The sequence below is a fragment of the Microcaecilia unicolor genome, chromosome 10 (genome assembly GCF_901765095.1).
Source record: "Microcaecilia unicolor chromosome 10, aMicUni1.1, whole genome shotgun sequence".
Classification (NCBI taxonomy): domain Eukaryota; kingdom Metazoa; phylum Chordata; class Amphibia; order Gymnophiona; family Siphonopidae; genus Microcaecilia; species Microcaecilia unicolor.
The window spans coordinates 14,911,469-14,936,578 of NC_044040.1; the positions used below are offsets into that span (position 1 = coordinate 14,911,469).

General features: G+C 43.7%; 1 protein-coding gene across 1 annotated transcript in view; it reads right to left on the reverse strand.

Annotated features, from left to right (window-relative positions):
- Positions 1–25,110, reverse strand: part of LOC115478998 (plexin-A4-like) — a 950,498-nt gene that overhangs the window by 543,177 nt on the left and 382,211 nt on the right. The window contains 1 exon segment of the mRNA XM_030216702.1: positions 9,416–9,547. Coding sequence (XP_030072562.1) covers positions 9,416–9,547 — 132 coding nt within the window.

Sequence of the window (25,110 nt, forward strand, 5' to 3'; positions counted from 1 at the left end):
CGGGTGTCAGCCCCCCTAGGAACGCCACTGCCTATTTGGTCCAAATCCTGGAGAACGAAAATAAAGCACAAGTGCATAAGTATTGCCACACTGGGAAAAAGTCCATCAAGCCCAACATCCTGTTTCCAACAGTGGCCAATCCAGGTCACAAATACTTGGCAAGATCCCAAAAAAGTACAAAACATTCTATGCTGCTTATCCCAGAAATAGTGGATTTTCCCCAAGTCCATTTAATAATGGTCTATGGACTTTTCCTTTAGGATGCCGTCAAAATCTTTTTTAAACTCCGCTAAGCTAACCGCCCTTACCACATTCTCTGGCAACAAATTCCAGAGTTTAATTACACGTTGAGTGAAGAAAACTTTTCTCCGATTCGTTTTAACTTTCCTACATTTCCATTTTAAGCTGGAAAAGGTTTGCTTATTTCGCCATTTAACTGGACCAGTAGCATCCACATTTGCACTCTCTAATCTGCTATTCTTCGGGTCAGCGCTAATTTTTCTGTCCTCCCCCTTCCCCATACTATTACCGTGCCCTACTCCCGAATCAAACATGGGGCTCGCGCTCTGACCAGCAGTACTCTTCCACGATCTTGACGTTACTGCTTGCATCCATCTCTGCAAAGTCAGCTGACGAGATGAAGTGTATAGAAGACAGGGCCACCTGACATTCCCTTCTTACAGCCTCTTTCACCCTGTAGCGTCACTTCCTTCCATATGGTCTTTAATCTCCACCCCGCAGAGTAATGTAACTGGAGTGGGCGTGAACTGGATTCGATTCCCACTGTATCCCTTTGTGATTCTGGGCAAGTTTGTTTTTTGGGGGCAGCCGCTTAATTGGGACAAAGTGCTGTGGTTCCAATCTGTCCAAATAAGCGGAATCTACTGTACTGCTTTTCTGTGGTACAACCAGAGTTTACTTATATTCAGGTACTTTCTCTGTCCCTAGTGGGCCCAAATTAAGTTTTTGTACTTACTACTACTACTTAACATTTCTAGAGCGCTACTAGGGTTACGCAGCGCTGTACAATTTAACAAACAGAGACAGTCCCTGCTCAAAGAGCTTACAATCTAATAGACAAGTGAACGGTCGGTCCGATAGGGGCAGTCAAATTGGGGCAGTCTGGATTCACTGAACGGTAAGGGTTAGGTGCCGAACGCAGCATTGAAGAGGTGGGCTTTAAGCAAAGACTTGAAGACGGGCAGGGAGGGGGCTTGGCGTAAGGGTTCAGGAAGGTTGTTCCAAGCATAGGATGAGGCGAGGCAGAATGAGCGGAGCCTGGAGTTGGCGGTGGTGGAGAAGGGTACTGAGAGGAGGGATTTATCCTGTGAACAGAGGTTACGGGCTGGAACGTAAGGGGAGATGAGGGTAGAAAGATAGTGAGGGGCAGCAGACCGAGTGCATTTGTAGGTAAGAAGGAGAAGCTTGAATTGAATGCGGTATCTGATCGGAAGCCAGTGAAGTGACCTGAGGAGAGGGGTGATATGAGTATATCGGTTCTGGCGGAATATGAGACATGCAGCAGAGTTCTGAACAGACTGAAGGGGGGATAGATGGCTAAGTGGGAGGCCGGTGAGGAGTAAGTTGCAGTAGTCCAGGCGAGAGGTTCGGGTGGTGTGTTCAGAGAGGAAAGGGCGAATTTTGCTGATGTTAAAGAGGAAGAAGCGACAGGTCTTGGCTATCTGCTGGATATGCGCAGAGAAGGAGAGAGAGGAGTCAAAGATGACTCCGAGGTTGCGGGCAGATGAGACGGGGAGGATGAGGGTGTTATCAACTGAGATAGAAAGTGGAGGAAGAGGAGAAGTGGGTTTTGGTGGAAAGACGATAAGCTCGGTCTTGGACATGTTCAGTTTCAGGTGGCGGTTGGACATCCAGGCAGCAATGTCGGATAAGCAGGCCAATACCTTTGCCTGGGTCTCCGCGGTGATGTCTGGTGTGGAGAGATACAGTTGGGTGTCATCAGCATAGAGATGATATTGGAAACCATGAGATGAGATCAGGGAGCCCAGGGAAGAGGTGTAGATTGAGAAGAGAAGGGGTCCAAGGACCGATCCCTGGGGAACACCAACAGATAAGGGGATGGGGGTGGAGGAAGATCCATGAGAGTGAACTTTGAAGGTGCGGTGGGAGAGATAGGAGGAGAACCAGGAGAGGACAGAGCCCTGGAACCCAAATGAGGACAGTGTGGCAAGAAGTAAGTCATGATTGACAGTGTCAAAAGCAATAGAGGGTTAAGTGACATGTGTAGGATCACAGGGAGCCACAGTGAGAATAAAACCCAGTTCCCCAGGTTTCCAACACACTGCACTAACAATTAGGCTACCCCTCCACTCCAATTTGTGGGGAAGTTCTTGGGAGTGGGGCAGTTTCTACGGTGGTAGGGCATTTGTAGAGGTGGTTTATGGGAGTTAGGGCAGTTGCAGGGGGCAGTTTGGTGGGTGAAGGCAGTTTGCAGGGTGGCAGATCAATTGCACAGGGAGTACTTTTTGTAGGGGGGCAGTTTCTGGGAGGAGGTGGGGCAGTTTGCAGGGGGTAGTTTTGGGGGTTGGAGCAGTTTGTAGGGTGGTATTTCCACTCAATGTGTAATTAAACTCTGGAATTCGTTGCTAGAGAATGTAGTAAAAGCAGTTAGCTTAACGGGTTTAAAAAAGGCTTGGCTGGCTTCCTAAAGGAAAAGTCCATAGACCATTATTAAAATGGACTTGGGGAAAATCCACTGTTTATTTCTAGGATAAGCAGCATAAAATGTATTATACTTTTTTGAGATCTTGCCAGGTACTTATGACCTGGATTGGCCACTGTTGGAAACAGGATGTTGTCTTGATGAAGCTTCGGTCTGTCCCAGTATGGAAATACTTATGTACTTAGGTAACTTCCTTGAGTGTTCCCTAGTCTTTGTACTTTTGGAACAAGTAAAAAAAATAAAATCGATTTACTTGTTCTACACCACTCAAGATTTGGTAGATTTCAATCATATCTCCCCTTATCTGTCTCTTTTCCAAGCTGAAACAGGATGCTGGGCTTGATGGACCTTCGGTCTGTCCCAGTATGGCATTACTTATGTACTTATGTACTTGAGATTCTAAATAGAATGTTGCTACTCTTTGGGGTTCCACATGGAATCTTGTTACTTTTTAGGATTCTAGAATCTTGCTATTCTTTGCAGTTCTACATGGAATGTTGCTACTCTGGGTTTATGCCAGGTATTTGTGGCCTGGATTGGCCACTGTTGGAAACAGGATCCTGGGCTTGATGGACCTTCGGTCTGTCCCAGTATGGCAACAGTTATGTACTTATGAGCACGTGCTGTGTGCAATAGCGCACACTTTAAGAATAGTGTGCATTATGTGTAGACAGGGGTGGACCGACAGTGATATAGGCCACTGGGCAGTAAAGGTTATTTGGCCCCCCCCCGCCCCCAATCCCATCCCAGATTTCAACTACCAAACCATAGCAGTACCTGTCAGTGTCCCGATCCCCTCTGTACTCTCCCATGGGTGGCCCAGATGTAGGAAAATAGTCATGAAGCCAGCTGTGCAAGCGATCTGCATAGCTCAGCAGGTCCCGCCTCCCTCTGATGCGCACTTGGAGGCAGGACTGGCCAAAAGGTATGCATGAGTACCTGCATGGCTCTGTGACCATTTTCTTCTGTCTAGGCTGCCCATGGGAAAGTACAGAGGGGATTGGGATTGACAGGTACTGCCACGGTTGGCTGCAGGGGGCCCAGTGCCTCTCTCTTCCACGTGATTGGTTTAGAGTCGATCACATGGGAGAGAGGCACCGGGCCCCCTACAGCTCCTGGGTCCTTGGGCACTGCCCCTATATGTAGATAGTGTAATATACTCTCAGGATGGGCACCCAGAAAGGTTTTGTTTCATTTTTTTTTCCTGCGTAGAAACGAATGGCGTTAGCACACACTATCTCCACGGGAGAGAGAAAAGGGGAAAACAATTCTCCCTGCCCCAGATTCACTTCACATAAATGATGGGCCTGGCCCTCAGCAGTGAGGGTGAATGTGTGAATGTCTCTGTCCCCCTCTTTTCAAAGGGGGAGGGGAGAGAGGAAGGCTGTCCTATAAATATTCAAGCAGAGAGCCAGAGGGCAAGCAATGAACTCAGAGAGTTCCAAACAGATGCAAACTCCTCTCAATGAAAGTCACTTCTGTAGTAATTTGAAATTAAAACACTGGCAGGACCCAAAAAACTAACAGGGTGGTTTATGGGATTCAGAGATGCTGTAGAGGTGCAGGAAATTAGATACCTCTGATGGTGTGTTTTGATTTCTTTAACGAAAAAAAAAATCAGGAAACACAGGTTTTGATGCTAATTTGCATTATTTGCCAACTACGCCACCTTTCATTGGATCAACTGAAAATAATTAGAGATAATGTAATAAATGGACTTTCTAAGGCACTGCCATTAAGTTGCATTGTCTGTGTACCTGTGTCTTCAGACCTACCTGGTCTCAAAAATTTAATTACAGCAAAGGCTTTATATTGGGGCAATACAAAGTCTCGCACAAAATCCAGTTCTTTCAGGATCAACACAGTCTACGGGTTCTAATCTCTGCAAAAAAAAACAAAGTCTCACCAGACATCGGCTGTATTCAGTAATGAGCAGATACTCTCTGCTTTCTCATAAAGCATTTCGGAATTAGGTTCCTTCTGCATTGAGCACCGACATGAGAACCAGATAAAAAATATCTTGAAGAAACACGCTTTCCATTAAAAAGACTTAACGTCGTCTTATTCACTTCTAACAGGAAACTACTTCTCTATCTGAGGTCAGAACTATGAGGAAAAGCTTCAGAAGGAAATTGGGCCTTGGGATGTATTCATCATATCAGGAAATTTGCCGTGTTCTGTGTATACAGCTGCCTCTTGACTGCTGGATTATGAAAGACTTTTGAGTTGGTGTGTGGCCTCAGAATTACACATGCCTGCTTGTTGTTCACCTGAGGGGGTGGGGGTGTTACGAATGAGCTGGGTAATGGATGCTACTTATGGTACATCATGCCTTCTAATCTTTCCAGCCAGAAGAAAAATCAGCTGATAATAAGAGAGCTAATGAGGAGTGGGGGAAACAGTGAAGCTAGGGGAAGGTCAGCATCTACTCCGCAGAAAAAGAGAAAAAAATGTACAGCGCCACATCTCTGAATGGATATGATGTAAAATCATGAACCCTCACTACAGGCCCAGATTATTTATTTTTATTTATTTATTTGTTACATTTGTATCCCACATTTTCCCACCTATTTGTAGGCTCAATGTGGCTTGATAACTAATTAAAGTAAGCGTGCAAATGCAGAATACACCTGGATTTGCACGCACAATTTTAGTCGCGTTATCTAGAATCCAGGGGAATGTGGCAACACACACGTGTAAATGATCCCTTACCAAATACCGATGACTTGAAAAATACGTACATTGGCATGATGGCAGATAATGTGCTGGTCTATATGCACAGGGAGAAAGTTTGGGTGGAAAATATAAGTACACGTGTAGATTATAAAACATTAAAATTTACACATGTATATGAGAAATATTTAGACCTGCCCTACAGCTGAAGCAAATGGCCACACTGGCCATTTATGTTGGGAATTATTAGGAAAGGAATTGAGAATAATTCTAAGGTTATCATAATGCCTCTGTATCACTCCGTGGTGAGACCCCACCTTGAGTACTGTGTGCAATTCTGGTCGTCGCATCTAAAAAAGATATTGTGAAATGAGAAAAAGGGTGACCAAAATGATGAAGAGGATGGAAAGACTCTCTTATCAGGAAAGGCTGAAGAAGTTAGAGCTCTTCATCTTGGGTGGCTGGGGGGGGGGGGGGGAGGTGGGATTGAGGTCTATAAAATCCTGAATAGGGTGGAACAGGTAAACATGAATCGCTTGTTTGCTCTTTGAACAAGACTAGAGGACACTCAATGAGGTTACGATAGTTGCACATTTAAAACAAATAGGGGAAAATATTTTTTTTTTCATTCAGCTTATAGTTAAGCTCTGAAACTCATTACCAGGGTTAAGTGTGGTAAAAGCAATAGGTGGTTTAAAAAAAAAGGTTTGGACAAGTTCCGGGTGGAAAAGTCCATAAACTGTTATTAAGGCAGACCTGGGGATTAAGTAGCAGGAAAGCTTGCCCCTTTTTGGGACTCTGCCAGGGACTTGTCACCAGGACTGGCCGCTATTGGAAATAAGATACTGGGCTAGATGGACCCTTGGTCTGACCCAGTAGGGCAACTCTTATGTTCTGTTTAAATGTCCCTTTCTTAAAGACCTCTTTCTGCCCCTTTCACACTGGGGGACTAAAGGTACTTATTTCATATAACAGGTTCTGTATAGTTTCTCTAACCTCCATTGTCACCCAATCACAAGGGGGTCTGTTCTGGGGTGGCATTAGGAGCCGTAATTGAAAACTAATTCCCATAACTACTGCTTTCTGTCCAAAACTGAGTGTCACTTGTATGGGATCTACCTTGTAGGCTAAATGTAAGGTAAAGAGAAGATAGAATCAATAAAAATAAAGACAGAGATAGGTTTAAATGGATAGGTACATTTTATTCCTTACCCTAAGACAAGTCTTCAAGTTGATACAAATACAGACATCAGACAGATTCTGGGTTCATCTGCACAGCGCCCTGCCGTCTGAGAGAAGCGTTGGGGAGGACTCCGAAACTAAGGCAAAATCTCCCCTCTTTTATACACAAACCTCTCCATAGAAGTACATGGTGAGATACCTTGCTCTCAATTTCTTACATGATACTTTCCCATGCGGTCTTATCAGCATGTTTTGGGAACAAGTTGTTTTTCTTATCTTGCGGTTGAGATACCAGTGTCACATCTCCCTGTTGCAATACTTTTCATACCATCTTATGAACTCTGTATGACCTCTGTATCATTTTATACAAAAATAATAAGCCCCATTTTATTCATCTGATCCATCATTCTTTCATTACAGGTGCTGTATTTGATTTAAAAATTGTACCAATTTGTGGCAGGACTCATTGTTCAGACCTGCTTTTTGCAGATTCTCAAATATTAAATCATTTACTTGTTGTTTGGCCTAGTCAGTACTTTTTCAGTTGTTTTAGGCTGCATAGCTTTGGCCATCACTATTCCAGTGGTAGCCTTAAAGCCAGGCCATATATTAACAGTTCTTATACAAATCTTTTATAAAGAAAAGTGGGCACCTACTTTCCTACATAGGCACCTTCCTGCCCTCTTATCCTAGGTTCCCTATTATAAAATTACCCTCCTAACAAATGCAAATTAATTGCAAACATAGCCATTGTGAATATTCAGAATACGCAACTGACTTTTGGGGCTCCAGGACAAGCTTAGGAACACCTGATATACAAGAAGATATTGGAGATCTCTTGTACAAGAAGAATCAATACATAAATAAAACAATATATGAATATCTAATATAATAAAACGCACCGTGAACGTTCTGAAGACAACGTTCTGAAGTCACTCAAACACTCCCTGGCTGTAGGGTTCGTGGATTCATGGTGTGAAGCCAGCCAGCCGTCTCTGGCCCGCCCTCGCGTCAAACGTCATGACGTCGAGGGCGGAAAAAAAAAACGGATCGCGAGGGCGGAAAAAAAAACAACAAACGGATCGCACCCACGCACGGTGCGTTTTATTATATTAGATTTACCTCCGTGGTGGCGGTTCCGGCAGCGCAGCATCAGGGAAGGAGGCGGCGCTCCCGACGTCTCTAGCCTTCCCTTCGATGTGTCCCGCCTTCTTCTGACGTCAAGGATGACGTCAGAAGAAGGCGGAACAAAGCAAAGGGAAGGCTAGACATCGGGAGCGCCGCCTCCTTACCTGACGCTGCGCTGCCGGAACCGCCACCACGGAGGTAAATTTAAAAAGAAAAACAAAAGAAAAGGGATGTTGGGGGGAGAGAAGAGGGTGGGCAGTAAAGTTGAACAATGGGAGCAGGAGGGCAGGGGAGAAACGACAGCATGGATGCGAAGGGGGGGGGGGAGAAGAGGGCGGGCCAGGCTGGGACATGGGAGAGAGAGGAGCATGGATGCGAGGGGGGGGGGTCATGGAAGGGAGAGAGGGGAATTGCTGGAAAGGGATGAATGGAGGGGGCAGGGGACAGAGGAGCATGGATGGGCATGGATTGGGAGGGCAGGGCTCAGGGAGAGAGGGGAATTGCTGGATAGGGATGAATGGAGGGGACAGATGGGCATGGATGGATATGGAGTGCAGGGCAGGGCTCAGGGAGAGAGGGGAATTGCTGGATAGGGATGAATGGAGGGGGCAGGTGACAGAGGAGCATGGATGGGCATGGATTGGGAGGGCAGGGCTCAGGGAGAGAGGGGAATTGCTGGATAGGGATGAATGGAGGGGACAGATGGGCATGGATGGATATGGATTGCAAGGCAGGGCTCAGGGAGATAGGGGAATTGCTGGATAGGGATGAATGGAGGGGGCAGGTGACAGAGGAGCATGGATGGGCATGGATTGGGAGGGCAGGGCTCATGGAGAGAGGGGAATTGCTGGATAGGGATGAATGGAGGGGACAGATGGGCATGGATGGATATGGATTGCAGGGCAGGGCTCAGGGAGAGAGGGGAATTGCTGGATAGGGATGAATGGAGGGGCAGGTGACAGAGGAGCATGGATGGGCATGGATTGGGAGGGCAGGGCTCAGGGAGAGAGGGGAATTGCTGGAAAAGGATGAATGGAGGGGGCAGGGGACAGATGGGCATGGATTGGGAGGGCAGGGCTCACACTCTCTCTCTCATATACAATGTCTTTCTGACTCTCACTCTCACACACTCTGTCTCACACTGTATCACATTCACTCTCTATGTGCCACACAGTCACTCACACACTCGCTTGGTCTCATACACTCACTCTCACAGAGAATCTGTGTCTCACACACACTCTCTCTCTCTCGCACACACACACACACTCTCTCTCACACTGTGTCTCACATACACACTTGCACACACACTCATTCTCACACACACACTCTCTCACAAACACACTCACACCCAGACTCACTCTCTCTCTCTCACACACACACACTCACACTTTCACTCTGTCTCTCACACAGTCACTCTCACATACACTCTCCCAAACATACACACTCCGAGGAAAACCTTGCTAGAGCCCGTTTCATTTGTGTCAGAAACGGGCCTTTTTTACTAGTTAATCCATGATATTCAATTTAACAGCATATGTCTATCAATCCCAGTCCATGTGCACATTTCCCATCTTGGATGGGATTTCTACAGGTAGAATTCAGTGAAACACAATCAAAGGCCACTGAGCCATATCTGTTTAAGGTGCTAAAGACCGAGCCCATATCAATCTCGCACTCACTGTGTGTACAAGTAGGGGAAGGCAGATACATACTCGCTTTTCTCCAATCAAGCCACCTGGGTCTGCTTACCTGTTTCTCGGACATGAGGAAGAGATACTCATGGTTCAAAGAAAAGGCCATGTCTCGTAAGATAGGGCCACCATCCACCACCTGGATTATCTCATACTGCAAAGCACCACTGGTAGGGCTGTCCACTCTGATCTGCAAAAAGAGGGAAAGAGGATTCAGGTTCTTCATTCGCAACTGTATCTTAGTTTTTATGAGCAATGTGTTGACTTTGGGGACAATTCTACAACTTGGTCAAGATGTAGAAACTACAATTCTATCATGGCTTCAAGCTTGGCCTAAGCCATTAGAGAATACTAGCGCCAACTTGTGTTGGCATGCTGAAATTTAGGTGCATCTACTTTTGACAGGTTAATGACGGATCTAAGTTGACAGGTCTAAGAGCACCATGCAATATGCTCAACTGATAGCATTCTATAAGTTGTGCATAATAGTTGGTGATGTGCCCTTGTCCCAGCCACCTGTATGCACCAAACTACAGAACGAAACATACTATGTCATAATGTTTTCTGTTAGTTGAATACTTTTTATTGTTGTATTTGTCTATTGCCAACGTCTAGATGATTCTTACTGGTTGGATTTCTTCAAAAATAAATATGTCCAAATTTCAACTCAATCAATTTACTTTTCACTTAATATATATATATATAAAAAAAAAACAAAGTCGAATTTGGAGCAGGGACTTTTTGCCATCTGCTCCTTAGTTAAGTAGTCACTTAAGCTGAAAGACACCCACAAGTCCACACAATCCTGATCACACTAAAGCTCTTTCTCCTAAGAGCAAAGTACTAGTCATATCTTTATTCAGCTTTGAGGTGTAATGACACAAGAGAGTCAATTTGATAAAAAGCACTAACAGTTAGGTGCCCAATTTGGGGCATTCAGCTGCTATTCCATGAACTATTTATGCATTCTTGTATCCCACTATTTTCCAAAAACAAGTTTCAGTTCAAAGTGGCTTACAATTTACATTAAGGGGAGGTTACAGTAATAATTTTCCGTGAGAAAGTGTTGTAGAACGTCTGTAGTTTATGTTGTTAGTTGTACAACTTTTTGAAAAGGTAGTTCTTCTGAAGATAACTAGAGATGTTTCTTGTGACCTTGGGAATAGAGTTCCACCATTTGGAGCCCAGGTAGCTGAATCTAGCCATGAAAAAAAGGTTTTGTAAATTATGTTTCTACAGTTGGCTAGGTGGAGGAGTAGGTAGCCTCTGGTTTCTGGGTCTGCATTTCTTAGGGACAATTCGATCACATCCAGCATGTATTCAGGGGACATTCTGAATAGTATTTTGTAAATGAGGGTACTAATTTTGAAGAATGGATTGGAAGCCAGTGTAACATTTCAACCACTGGAGTTGCTCTCTCATATTTTGACTTTTTAAATATCAGTCTTGCTGCTGTGTCTTGGATGGTTTGCAATAATTTTATTGTGTTTTCTTTGTATCCTGCATATGCAGCATTACAGTAGTCTAGTTTTGACAGTATCATAAAAAGAATGCACGACCTAACAACCTTCCGAAAACTTCTGAAAACCAACTTGTTCAATAACACATACCATAAAGATCCATCCTAAACACTAGAAAACAGAACTCTACCAAAACTTGACAAAACCGAACTTTCTTACACGTGACTGCTTCAACCACTCTATCAGTAATGAAAATGTTCGAACTATCATGTTACCTCTCATGCTGAAATGAACTCTCTATATTTAATTGTTTAACTTGCTCTACAAATTACTGCCTAACTACTCTATAACTTAATCAGATATGAACTTTGTATTTCTTATTCCGGAAATGGCAATCGCCACTACGGCATAAAGCCTGCAAATAGGTGGAAAAATGTGGGATACAAATGCAACAAATAAATAAATTATCGATTGCACTATTAGCTGGAATGATTGTCTAGGAAAGTAGTCTCTAATCCTTCTCAGTTTCCATAGTGTATTGAAGCATTTTGATGTGACTTCTGATACTTGACTGTGTGGCAGATCTGTTATAGAATACTAACATATGTACCCAGCTGTGCGCTCAACTTAGGTATGACCACTTATGCCATGTCTATGGCTGGTACAAATATGGCTAAATGCCACATTTGCACGTAGAAATGTACATATTCTATAAAGTGCATGCAAGAATACTAGGAATCACTGCTCCCTCTAAGCTGAGCAGGAGTCCTCCAGCTGCATTGCTGCCAATAGGGGGCAGTGCTTCAGTATTGTATTTTCAATCACTAAGGACATGCAGGTTCTCTGGAGTTTTGCAGAGCTTGCTTGTCCCGCACAATTGAAAATGTGATAGTGAAACAGCACCCCCCACTGGCAAGACTGTAGGTGGAGGACTCCCACGCAGGTTAGAGGAAATGGTGGTGGGAATGTCTTCACCCCTTTGCGGTTACACATCCAGGTGCCTGCCCAGGTCTGTGGCTGATCTAACTACAGACACCTAGATTTTAGGTACCCTGATAGCAGGTTACAGTAGTGTTCTTTGATAGCATCTGGACACCCACCCATCCTGCAGTGCCAACATGGAGATTCCTACTTATAGATGATCTCCATTTCCCAAGAGAGGTCTCCTCCAAAACCAACTCTCAGCACTTGCAGGAGTCACCAAATAGCTTCCACTTCCTTTCCTCCTTCTCAGAGCTAGGGCAGCTCCATTCATGTGCCTAGGGAGTGGCCAATTTTGCCTACTGATTAAGAAGCATGGGTGGAGAAATCCCCCTACATAACCAAGAATAAGACCATTGCTATACATCACTGTGAGCAGAACATTATGGGAAAAAAATTACAATATGTCATGGGTAATGCATTTGATATACCAACTTTCTGTGGTACAACCAAATCAGTTTACATATTATACACAGATACTTTTTCTGTCCCTGGTGAGCTCACAATCTAAGTTTTCTGCCTGGGGCAATGCCCTTACTCCAAAAAGCTTACAATAATAGTCCCCAAACCTGTCTGTGTGGAGAGGGGGGCTCTCTAGCCAGTCAGGTTATCAGGATATCCACAAGGAACATTCATGAAAAAGATTTGCATGCAGTGGAAGCAGTGCAAGCAAATCTGTCTCATGAATATTCATTGTAGATATCCTGAAAACCTGACTGGCTGGGGAGGCCTCAGGACAGGTTTGGGAACCACTGGCTTACAACAATTTTTAAGCACATGTAGCCAAATAACTTGCTTCTGTTCATACTGTGAATGATGAATAAGCCACTCAAAGCATAGTGTCAGGATCAAACTTCTACGCCCCCACTGCCAAAGCAGCTAACGCTAGTTAATTAGCTTTCAGAAAGAGTGAATTTCCCCTGGCACAGCAGGAATACTGCAGTGTATCCCACAGCACCAGGCTCAGCGTAAGTTGTCAGTGAAAGAATTGGTAGAAATAAAAGTCAACAAACCAATAGATGAGATCTGTTCATTGGACTAACTCAACACATCTGTGCTGAGCCAACGTGATCTATATTCCTTTCATCAGCTCGGTGCAGAGTGAGCTAAGGATAATATTTCAAGAATATGCGATGTCCAGCGTAGCTCTTTCTGCACTGTCCTGATGGAGGAAGCCTATTAGAACACTGATAGGGAAATGCAGCCAGAACATTTTCATTTTGGGTCATTTCCCACGTCGTTTACAAGAATGTAGGCTTTGTTCAGGTTTTGGGGGCATTTGTTTCATTACAAAAGCAGTGTCATAAAGAATGTGTGCACTTTTGAAAGAATGAGTACATTTCACATAGAGGGCGCTCTCTTTCCTGATAGTCCACACATTCAAATAGGGCAAACTCGGGGGAAGAGCGCGCCCTCTTTCTGAAAACCTCACAGTCTTTCAAAACAGTAGGCACCATTGACAACAAACGAAAAAAAACATGACATTTTGTGATTTTTTTTTCCCAGCTCATTTTCATTTCACAACATCATGAAATGACATGGCCGAGTTGTTCACACTTCCTATGTTGTTTCAAATGAATATAGATCCCTAAAATCTAGTGGCTCTTGTGTCGGAGGCTGCCAAAGTCCTCCAAAGTGCAATATGGCCGCCACTTTGCATTAGCGTCTACTGTAGCTCCATATCCTATGGGGACTGCACTATCCAGTCTTAAACTTTTCCTGTAAGAGGTACAGGAAATGTACGGAAGAGGTTAGACGGACCTCACCCTCTTGCCCTGAGCAAGGGAAAAGGTGGGTGATGGAACGCTGGTGTAGGACTCATAATGAAGAACATTGAGAAATGGAGATGTTTGTTCCCCTGAGATATAGTAATGGAGAGATTAAGACTCAAAATAGAACCAAGTGAGCCAAATGAAATACTTAGAAAATGAGGAAAGAAAGGGGGTGAGGGCCGTAACCCTGGTAGGAGGTTAAGGGGGTTGCTTCCACTTTTCCATTAACCTCCTCCTGATGAAGGAAGCATAGCTCTCCAAAATTAGTCACAGATTAGGGTTACCATATTTTGTCCCCCAAAAAGGAGGACACATGCCCCGCCCCTACCACACTCCGCCCCACCACAACCTGCCCCCTTTCACGCCCTCGCTCTGCCCCCTGTCACATTTTCCCCTCCCCCTGTCACACACCCCATCACCCCCCCTCCCCTTACCTTACTACAGCCCTGGTGGTCTAGTGACCTCTTCGGGGCAGGACAGAGCCCCCTCTTTCTTGCCCGGAGCACTGCCCTGCATGCATGCATCCTTCCTATTGGTGATCTCGGCGCCAATTCAAAATGGCCACCAAGAGTTGAAGTCTCGCGAGGTCACTTCAACTTCGGCGGCCATTTTGAATCACGCCGAGATCACCAACAGGAAGTATGCATGCAGGGAAGTGCTCCGGGCAGGAAAGAGGGGGCTCTTTCCTGCCCCGAAGGTGGAAGAGGTCACTAGACCACCAGGGCAATAGTAAGTAAGGGGAGGGGAAGCTAGCAATCTGCCCGTTTGTCCGGATTTCTAGACAAACAGGCAGATTGGCAAAACCCGCCCAGTTGCCCGGACGTGTGCTCAAAAAGAGGACATGCCCAGGTAAATCCGGACATATGGTAACCCTATCACAGATGTACTGAGCTGGTCTCACCTATAACTCGTTTGCTGGACCGCATATCTTAGTGATCCAGCTTGTCAACCATACTGCCTTAAACTAGTGTAAGAATAGGGAACAGACACAATGAAGCTCCTTTTCTCAGGATGGCTAAGGAACATCCACCAAAGAACTGAAGCTATGCAAAGAGAAAAATCAAAGGTACAGAGCAGAAAGAATAGAGCGTTGAGGCCTGCTCACTCCAGCCTCATTTAAACCTATACATTCCCCATTTTCAGTGGCTGAGATGCAGAAAAGGTTGAAACTGCCAGACATTTTGAAAAACTCAGCCTTTTCCCCACAAAATTCTCCTGAGCTGCTGCATGTCTACCTAGAAATAGTGATAACTTTTCCTGTGCTTCTCAAGAGCTCAGATCTGCTAGGATTTCTCTCCGGTTCACTGGATCCCTAAAGAGGGCGGGAGCTGTGCGAATCCCACTGTGCCCACAGCCAGCTCCAGTTCTCCGATCATCTGTCTGAACTTCTGCGTGACCCCTCGCTAATGCCCATTCATCTCCCTTCGCACAAAGGGCAGGCTTTGCAACTCCCATATGGCGAAACCCCATATCAGTGTGAATGGCGCAATGTACGTTGAACCTTTTCATTCTGGCCACAGCAAAAGAATGAACAATGGAGACCCAGAGAACAGAGGAACGGTGTACGAGGGTGAGCAGAGGGATAAGTGATACGGGCAGGTGAAAACTCACCTCCGGTCTACTGGGAAAACGAATCCTTGTTTTATTTCTATTTCATCACAACATCAGGCCTTCCACAAATAAAGCACTGTTTCCTGCTAAACTCAGCGTACAAAATATCCCCCCCCCCAAAAAAAAAAAAAAAAAACCCAAAACATTGAGCTTTTCGTCCAAGTAAATATTAAAAATGTATAAAGGCCTAACAGACTGTTATTTTTAGGCTACCAACAATGAATATGCATGAGACATAATGCATAATTGCAGACCCCATGTGTCTACCTCACATATATATATATATATATATATATATATATATATATATATATATATATATTTATTTATTTATTTATTTATTTATTTATTTATTTATTTGGTTCACTTGTGGGATTTTCCCAGCATGTGCGGGCTCAATGTGACTAACAAAGTTACAAGAAAATTACATAATACAGCAGGATATAATAGTTAAATAAAAAATAACAAATACAGTAACTTAAGCAGCCAAATAAGTGAATACGGATGGGAAATCGGGAGCAACAAGAGGAAGCAGACATAAGGCAAAAAGGGGGAAAATCTGACAAAACGGAATTAGGGGATTAAAGAGCATTGGGGACAGTGGGATAGGCTCTACTAAACAAATAAGTTTTTAGTAATTTTTTTGAATACCTTGGTTATCAATAGAAATCAAACAAAATAAAACATGGAAAAGAAAATAAGATGATACCTTTTTTATTGGACATAACTTAATACATTTCTTGATTAGCTTTCGAAGGTTGCCCTTCTTCCTCAGATCGGAAATAAGCAAATGTGCTAGCTGACAGTGTATATAAGTGAAAACATTCAAGCATTACTATGACAGTCTGACAGGGTGGGAGGATGGGGGTGGGTCGGAGGTATGCATGGGGACATCAAAGCATATCATTGATATTCTAACAGGATGGGTGTTGATAGGTGAGGGGAGGGTGATCAACGGAGACATACAGCTTTATGGTTTATAATGGGCTAGGAACAAGGATCTAGGGTTCCTAGCCCATTATAAACCATAAAGTTGTATTTCTCTATTTCTCTGTTTATTACCCTCCTCTCACCTACCAACACCCATCCTGTTAGAATATCAATGAAATGCTTTGATGTCCCCATGCATACCTCCGACCCACCCCCATCCTCCCACCCTGTCAGACTGTCATAGTAATGCTTGAATGTTTTCACTTATATACACTGTCAGCTAGCACATTTGCTTATTTCCGATCTGAGGAAGAAGGGCAACCTTCGAAAGCTAATCAAGAAATGTATTAAGTTATGTCCAATAAAAAAGGTATCATCTTATTTTCTTTTCCATGTTTTATTTTGTTTGATTTCTATTGATAACCTTAAGAGTGGACTAACACGGCTACCACACTCCTCTACTTTGAATACCTTGAAAACCAAACCAGTTAGGTGTGTGACACCAATATATCAAACACTGATTTTTTTGCCTGCATAAAGTCTAATCTTAGATACAATGTTCAGTGAGGACGTCAATGTTTGTAATTTGTTTTATTAGAGAAAAATTAACTTAACTACTTTGTACAGTTGTTGTACACTTTGGATGACCTCTTCCCTCTTAAAGTCAGGCTATAAACACACAACCCCAAATTCTATAGCGCGACTTAAGTTGTGCAAGTAAATCCGGTCATATTCTGGATTGGCCTGCGCGACTTAATTAGCTTGGCAAGCTAATCAGCACTGATGATTGCACTTAACAAGCAATTATTGACACTAATTAGCATTAGACTTTACGTGCACAAATGTTTAAGAGTCTTCCCTAAAGCGATGCACGTAAATTCTAAGACACGGAACTGAAAAGGGGGCGTGGCCATGGGAGGGGCACGGATGGGTCATGGGCGTTCCTAGAATTTATGTATACCGTTATAGAATAGGCCCGTTCCACGCATAAATTTAGGCGACGTCATTTACATCAGGTTTTCATTGGCGTAAATGGCTGTGACTAAATATAGTTGCGGAAAATGGGGGTTGGGCATATTCTGTAAACTAAGCCTAGATTAAGGCGAGGTTTATAGAATACACCTAAATGTGTTTTCTTTTGGCGTCCATTTTTTTCTTAGGCGTGAGATACAGAATCTAGTCCATAATGGTTTAGTCAAGTTGATCTAACATAAATGCTTGATCTTTGCAACACAACAAAACTAAAGAACGTAATGGACATAACACAACTCTTCCATTGTACGATTCCCTAGTGTGGCTGTGCCACATGAACTTTATCTTACCACAACATCACTTTGTATTTGTTCACACCGGAGTCTGCAAACGCCTCTCCGGTACTATGTAAGACACACTGAGCCTACAAATAGGTGGGAAAATGTGGGATATAAATGTAACAAATAAATAAATTAGAGTGACAAAATCTACCTAAGGCTGGTTGAGGCACTATCGGATGAAGGGATTTTAATAGTCTTGAAAATGCAAAGCACTTCTTTTACAAAGCCGTGCTAGCGATTGCGGCGCGGCAAATGAGAGGAAGCCCATAGTAATTGAATGGGATCTCTCTCATTTGCCGCAACAAGAATCAGAAATGCGGCTTTGCAAAAGAGGCCCCAAGTCTTTAAGCATTCGGAAAATGTGCCATAATGACAATTTGTTTATGATTTATGAAAGTAAAAAAGTTAGAATAAGAGGAAACAGAGCAAAAGAATTGGATAATAGCGATCATAAAAGCAAAGACTGATATAATCATTGACAAAAACCCCATCCGTCTATATTTGTTACATTTTTATGACTATTTATATGAATGTTTTTGTAGATTTTTTAAAAAATGATGTGTTAATCATTTTAACCAAGCAACCTTATAATGAGTGACCTGCAATGTGCATAAGAATAATAATACAAGGCAACGCTTATCTTCTGGCTTGGTAAGTCCCGACAGGCACCCGTTTCGCTGTCGCTTTCTCAAGGGATCTGAGCCAAGAGTTACTTAGCGCCTTCTAACTGATGCTATCACCACTGATTTGAGCCTTTTGATAGATTAAACATCTTTGAGCAGGGACTGTCTTTCTTCTATGTTTGTGCAGCGCTGCGTATGCCTTGTAGCGCTATAGAAATGCTAAATAGTAGTAGTAGTAGTAACATGTGGCCATGAATTCAGAAAATGGAAAAGTGACCATTTTCCAGCTGAGGTAAAACAAAAATGGCCTTGGCATGTGGGAAAAACCCACCAAAGGGCGTGCTAAGGCCGCTTTGGAAAAGGACCCCTAAGATAAACTGGACAAAGATAGGACTTTGTTTTAAGTGGTCCTATTTCTCCCCTTAACTCAGGGGCCCTTTTTACTAAGATGCGGTAAAGCGGCCTCAGCACATGCTTATGCGGGTCATTTCCGCCCGCTACAGCCACTTTTTACTACATGAATAAAATGGCTGATTTTTCTATTTAAATCCAAAATACAAGTCAGGAAAAATCCTCTACGATGACAAAACACAGTAGGCAAAAGTAGAGGCTGACCAAAGACGAATCACCACTGGAGATACGAATCCAACAGTCTTTATTGTTATACTTAAAAGAAGGACCCTCCTCCACTGTTGCTACTATTTGAGATTCTACATGGAAGTTGCTATTCCACTAGCAACATTCCATGTAGAAGTCGGCCCTTGCAGATCACCAATGTGGCCGCGCAGGCTTCTGCTTCTGTGAGTCTGATGTCCTGCACGTACGTGCAGGACGTCAGACTCACAGAAACAGAAGCCTGCGCAGCCTTCTACATGGAATGTTGCTAGTGGAATAGCAACATTCCATGTAGAATCTCCAGTAGTAGCAACATTCCATGTAGAATCTCCAATAGTATCTATTTTATTTTTGTTACATTTGTACCCTGCACTTTCCCACTCATGGCAGGCTCAATGCGGCTTACATGGGGCAATGGAGGGTTAAGTGACTTGCCCAGAGTCACAAGGAGCTGCCTGTGCTTGAAGTGGGAATGAAACTCAGTTCCCCAGGACCAAAGTCCACCACCCTAACCACTAGGCCACTCCTCCACTGTTGCTACTATTTGAGATTCTACATGGAATGTTGCTATTCCACTAGCAACATTCCATGTAGAAGTCGGCCCTTGCAGATCACCAATGTGGCCGCGCAGGCTTCTGCTTAAAAGAAGGACCCTTCTTTTAAGTATAACAATAAAGACTGTTGGATTCATATCTCCAGTGGTGATTTGTCTTTGGTAAGCCTCTACTTTTGCCTTCTGTGATTTTTCTATTTCCCAGTAGTGGCCATTAGTGCATTTTATAGGTGGTAAGGGCTCACACGCTAACCACGCACTAATCATTTAACACGTGGCAGTGTAACTGCACTAACTGACTGGCGCAGAGCAGCCTACTCTTCACCCCTGACCTTCCCCCAGTGCTAAAAAATAAAGTTTATTTATTAGAACGTGGGACGCGCACACAAATTTGCAAATTACTGCAGGACGCCCAGTGGTAAGCACTTTTTGCTGAGGTAAGCACGTGCTAGTACTTACTGTAGCCTAGTAAAAGGACCCCTTAAGGCAAGTAAGTGCTGAAAATCTCCTCTTAACTTCATAAGTGCCAACTCTGTCCCTGGACCCCTACAAAATCGCCGGCTTCACTTTTGATGGTTACGTTACGCAGTGCTTATAGTCCACAAATAGTTCGATGCAGAACACAATAAAAAACAATACATCTCTGGTTACAAGTCAGCATACAAAATCTGAGGTTAAAATCAATTCATATTAAATTCCATAAATAAAAATGTCTTAAGAGCTTTCCTAAAAGCATAATAAATGGTGAAGATTCGAAATTGTGGTGATAATGAGTTCCATACGGAAAAGACTTGAAAACAAAGAGAGGAATTAAATATCCTGTATTTGGTAACATGTCTAACTGAAGGAAGAGCTAACAACATTAGGTTCCTAATTCTGGATCCGGTTTTCATATGCAACATAAATAAACTCAAGGAACGCATTGCGTTCAAAATCTGCACAATTGTACACAAAATCATTCATGCAGACGCCCCAATCTACATGTTAAACCTTGTGGACCTACCTCCCAGAAACGCCACGAGATCATCCCGCAAATTTCTCAATGTGCACTTCCCCAGCTGCAAAGGACTAAAATACAAGCTGATGCATGCCACTACCTTCTCGTACATGAGCACGAAGCTATGGAATGCATTACCTACAGACCTGAAAACAATTGACGAAACAACCAACTTTCGCAAATCTCTAAAGACATATTTCTTCAACAAGGCCTACAAAGAGAATCCATAGCTTCACTAATCCACCCCACCAACCAACTCAGTTACGGAAGTCCACCTTCTATACTTACCCGCCTAATCACTTCCTTTCTTTCTTCCCCTACTCAATCTCTGCACATTACTAATTTTATCTGATATCCTGGAATAATAATGTCGTAACAAAACTATGTAAGCTACATTGAGCCTGCAAATAGGTGGGAAAATGTGGGATACAAATGCAATAAATAAATAAATAAATAAATATGTAATCCAGCCTGTCGGCTAAAGAGGAGCATCTTAAATGTCAGTGTATAGAGATGAATCTACATCTTGCATATACAGTGGGGGAAATAAGTATTTGATCCCTTGCTGATTTTGTAAGTTTGCCCACTGACAAAGACATGAGCAGCCCATAATTGAAGGGTAGGTTATTGGTAACAGTGAGAGATAGCACATCACAAATTAAATCCGGAAAATCACATTGTGGAAAGTATATGAATTTATTTGCATTCTGCATAGGGAAATAAGTATTTAATCCCTCTGGAAAACAAGACCTAATACTTGGTGGCAAAACCCTTGTTGGCAAGCACAGCGGTCAGACGTCTTCTGTAGTTGATGATGAGGTTTGCACACATGTCAGGAGGAATTTTGGTCCACTCCTCTTTGCAGATCATCTCTAAATCATTAAGAGTTCTGGGCTGTCGCTTGGCAACTCGCAGCTTCAGCTCCCTCCATAAGTTTTCAATGGGATTAAGGTCTGGTGACTGGCTAGGCCACTCCATGACCCTAATGTGCTTCTTCCTGAGCCACTCCTTTGTTGCCTTGGCTGTATGTTTTGGGTCATTGTCGTGCTGGAAGACCCAGCCACGACCCATTTTTAAGGCCCTGGCGGAGGGAAGGAGGTTGTCACTCAGAATTGTACGGTACATGGCCCCATCCATTCTCCCATTGATGCGGTGAAGTAGTCCTGTGCCCTTAGCAGAGAAACACCCCCAAAACATAACATTTCCACCTCCATGCTTGACAGTGGGGACGGTGTTCTTTGGGTCATAGGCAGCATTTCTCTTCCTCCAAACACGGCGAGTTGAGTTCATGCCAAAGAGCTCAATTTTTGTCTCATCTGACCACAGCACCTTCTCCCAATCACTCTCGGCATCATCCAGGTGTTCACTGGCAAACTTCAGACGGGCCGTCACATGTGCCTTCCGGAGCAGGGGGACCTTGCGGGCACTGCAGGATTGCAATCCGTTATGTCGTAATGTGTTACCAATGGTTTTCGTGGTGACAGTGGTCCCAGCTGCCTTGAGATCATTGACAAGTTCCCCCCTTGTAGTTGTAGGCTGATTTCTAACCTTCCTCATGATCAAGGATACCCCACGAGGTGAGATTTTGCGTGGAGCCCCAGATCTTTGTCGATTGACAGTCATTTTGTACTTCTTCCATTTTCTTACTATGGCACCAACAGTTGTCTCCTTCTCGCCCAGCGTCTTACTGATGGTTTTGTAGCCCATTCCAGCCTTGTGCAGGTGTATGATCTTGTCCCTGACATCCTTAGACAGCTCCTTGCTCTTGGCCATTTTGTAGAGGTTAGAGTCTGACTGATTCACTGAGTCTGTGGACAGGTGTCTTTCATACAGGTGACCATTGCCGACAGCTGTCTGTCATGCAGGTAATGAGTTGATTTGGAGCATCTACCTGGTCTGTAGGGGCCAGATCTCTTACTGGTTGGTGGGGGATCAAATACTTATTTCCCTCTGCAGAATGCAAATAAATTCATATACTTTCCACAATGTGATTTTCCGGATTTAATTTGTGATGTGCTATCTCTCACTGTTACCAATAACCTACCCTTCAATTATGGGCTGCTCATGTCTTTGTCAGTGGGCAAACTTACAAAATCAGCAAGGGATCAAATACTTATTTCCCCCACTGTATGGGTAACCAATGAGTCTTTGCAAGAGTAATGAAGCAGAATCAAATCAGCCATGCGACTGTATTCAGGACTAACTAATATCTTTATCAAAGATTTAGTGCAGCAAATATAAATAATATTGCAGTAGTCTAGATTAGGTCCAAAAAGCAGCGGGTAATTCATATAAATTGTAAGACAGTGAATTAGAAACGGAGAGGAAGAGGACCTCAGACCGGTGATATCTTTAATCAATAAGATTGCATAGATATGATCACCATGATATAATCACAGGTCCTCTACCAACCTCCTCCCTGGATATTCATTCATGTGCTTCTAGTGCATATATATACTATATACAACAGCCATAGTGCAAAACGTTATTGTCAAACACAGCTACTTAGCTTATTGCAGCTCAAACTGGGGCATGTTTCGGCCAAAAGCGGCCTGCATCAGGCATGTTCTATTGGATGTATGAACCTTGTAGTTAACCTTGCGATAACAGATATAATGCTGTATGCTAATTAATAATTGGACTGTAGTATCATACGGTTTGTTGCTGATTCTTCGTGAGCAGACGCCAACGCTGGAGCGGTCAAGAGAACAAGCTGTGTTGTGTGTCAGCTGTAACATGGCTGCGACTTTTGAACATTTTAACCCAATTGAAAATATATCAGTTTTTGAGGGATATTCCTTCGCCAACCTATGATTCAAAATGCAGTCTAAAAAAACCAAGTCATGACCTCGGAGAAAGAAATGTTTAAAATCAGGGATCTAGAACCATAAGTCAAGATACAGGCTTGTTATTCTAATAGCAAATCAGGTTGGAATGAGAATAAGATTTAAAAAATAAAAAAGGAGAAGAATCAAGAATAAGATAAAAAGAGAGACGATCAAAATATTTCGGAAAGATTTTGCAGGAGAGTTGAGAGCATCTCTAAGTCGGACAGGGGCAGACCGACAGTGATCTGGGCCCGTGGGCAAAAAGGGTCATGGGACCTTGACCACCTATCAAAAACTAGATGGAGTCTAGGGGAAAGTGGACCCCTTACTGCTGCGGACCCTCGGGCACTGCCCTATTGTTCCAATGGTCAGTCGGCTCCTATATCAGGATCATCCCTGGCCATGTTTGAACGTCCACCATCTTGGAAGCTGCAATTAATTCAGAGCAGCGATGTGGTCATTAAAGCCTGAATTTGTGTTTTCTTCCTCAGTTTATCTGGCTGTAGTTACTGGCAGTAAAGTAATGAGGTGCAGTATCTTTTACTATGCATTACTGGGAGGAAAACAGGACGCTTAATGTGAATACAATAGCAATTGAAAGAACATCTGCTCTGCACGCTGGCTGGTCTCGCGTTCTCAAGTCACTCATGACTAAGGCAGCCTCTGGCTCCTAGCCCTTAATGAGCCATTCTCTTCCGTGCATTGTACGAAAGAATGGCCCAATGGCAGCTCCGTCTCCCTCTGTGCTGGCAAGCCAGAGTAGTTTCCAGCTCCAAGAGATTAAAAATTCCTTTTCAAAAGTTCTCAGGTCACCTCACGGAACATCTGCCTCTTACTGTTAACTAAATAATGAAACCGAAAGCCCTTCCATTGCATCTGGTGATCTATTTGCTGGTAGGAGCAGAGAGCTTTGGAACCTGGAGATCAAGTCTCACTTCTAGACTAACCATGTGACTAGAGTTACCATATGTCCGGATTTACCCGGACATATCCTCTTTTTGAGGACATGTCCAGGCAACCGGGCAGGTTTTGCCAATCTGCCCGTTTGTCTGGCGATTCAAAATGGCCGCCGAGAGTTGTAGGACCTCACGAGACTTCAACTGTCGGTGGCCATTTTGAAGGCGCCGAGATCAGCAAAAGGAAGGATGCATGCAGGGCAGCGCTCCGGGCAGGAAAAAGGGGGCTGCTTCCTGCCCCGAAGAGGTCACTAGACCACCAGGGCAGTAGTAAGGTAAGGGGGGGGAGTGACGGAGTGTGTGGTAAGGTAAGGGGAGGGGAAAATGTGACAGGGGCAGAGCGAGGGCGTGAAAGAGGTGGGGTGGGTGTGAAGGGGGTGGGGCAGGTGTGAAAGGGGCGGGGCATGCATCCTCCTTTTGGGGGGGGGGGGCAAAATATGGTAACCCTACATGTGACCAACGCTGCACCAAGTACATTCTCAAGAGGTGGACAAAATTTAGGTGCCAGGATGATAAGCACTAAGCATAATGAAGCATAGGATATCTTTGAATTGATAATGCTTCTACGATTTCTGTGATTTTTTTCCCGTCTTTACGGTTTTTCTTACTCCCTTTTCTGGATCTCTCTGGACTTTGGGTCAGATGAAGTTAGGATGATATATTTTAGAACTTTCCTTTCTTGGTTGGAGGGAGGGTGATTTGTTTTCTCGATATGCTTCTGTATCATTTCTACCTAAGTTTCCGTTTTCCAGTTGTTCTTGAAGGTGACATAATAGTAAAGTTATAAATACAGAGTGGATAAAACACACACACGCTTGCAGTTCACAACGCTGACAATTTCTGAATAGCAGCATGTCTGAAAAGCATTTATGCAAAATTTTGATCTGAGTTCTGAGATCAAAATTCAGTATGAGATCTATACATAAAAAAACCCAACTACAAACTTTCACCATGCAAGTTGTTAAAAATTTGATACGCACAATAAAACATCACGTAAAGTGCTATACTATATTTTATCAGCTCACAGAATGGCCAGAGTGGTAGCATGCAAAATAAAAAATACTGTTACCTGTCTAAATCCCGTGGTAGCCTGATGCTTCACTACAGGACGGCT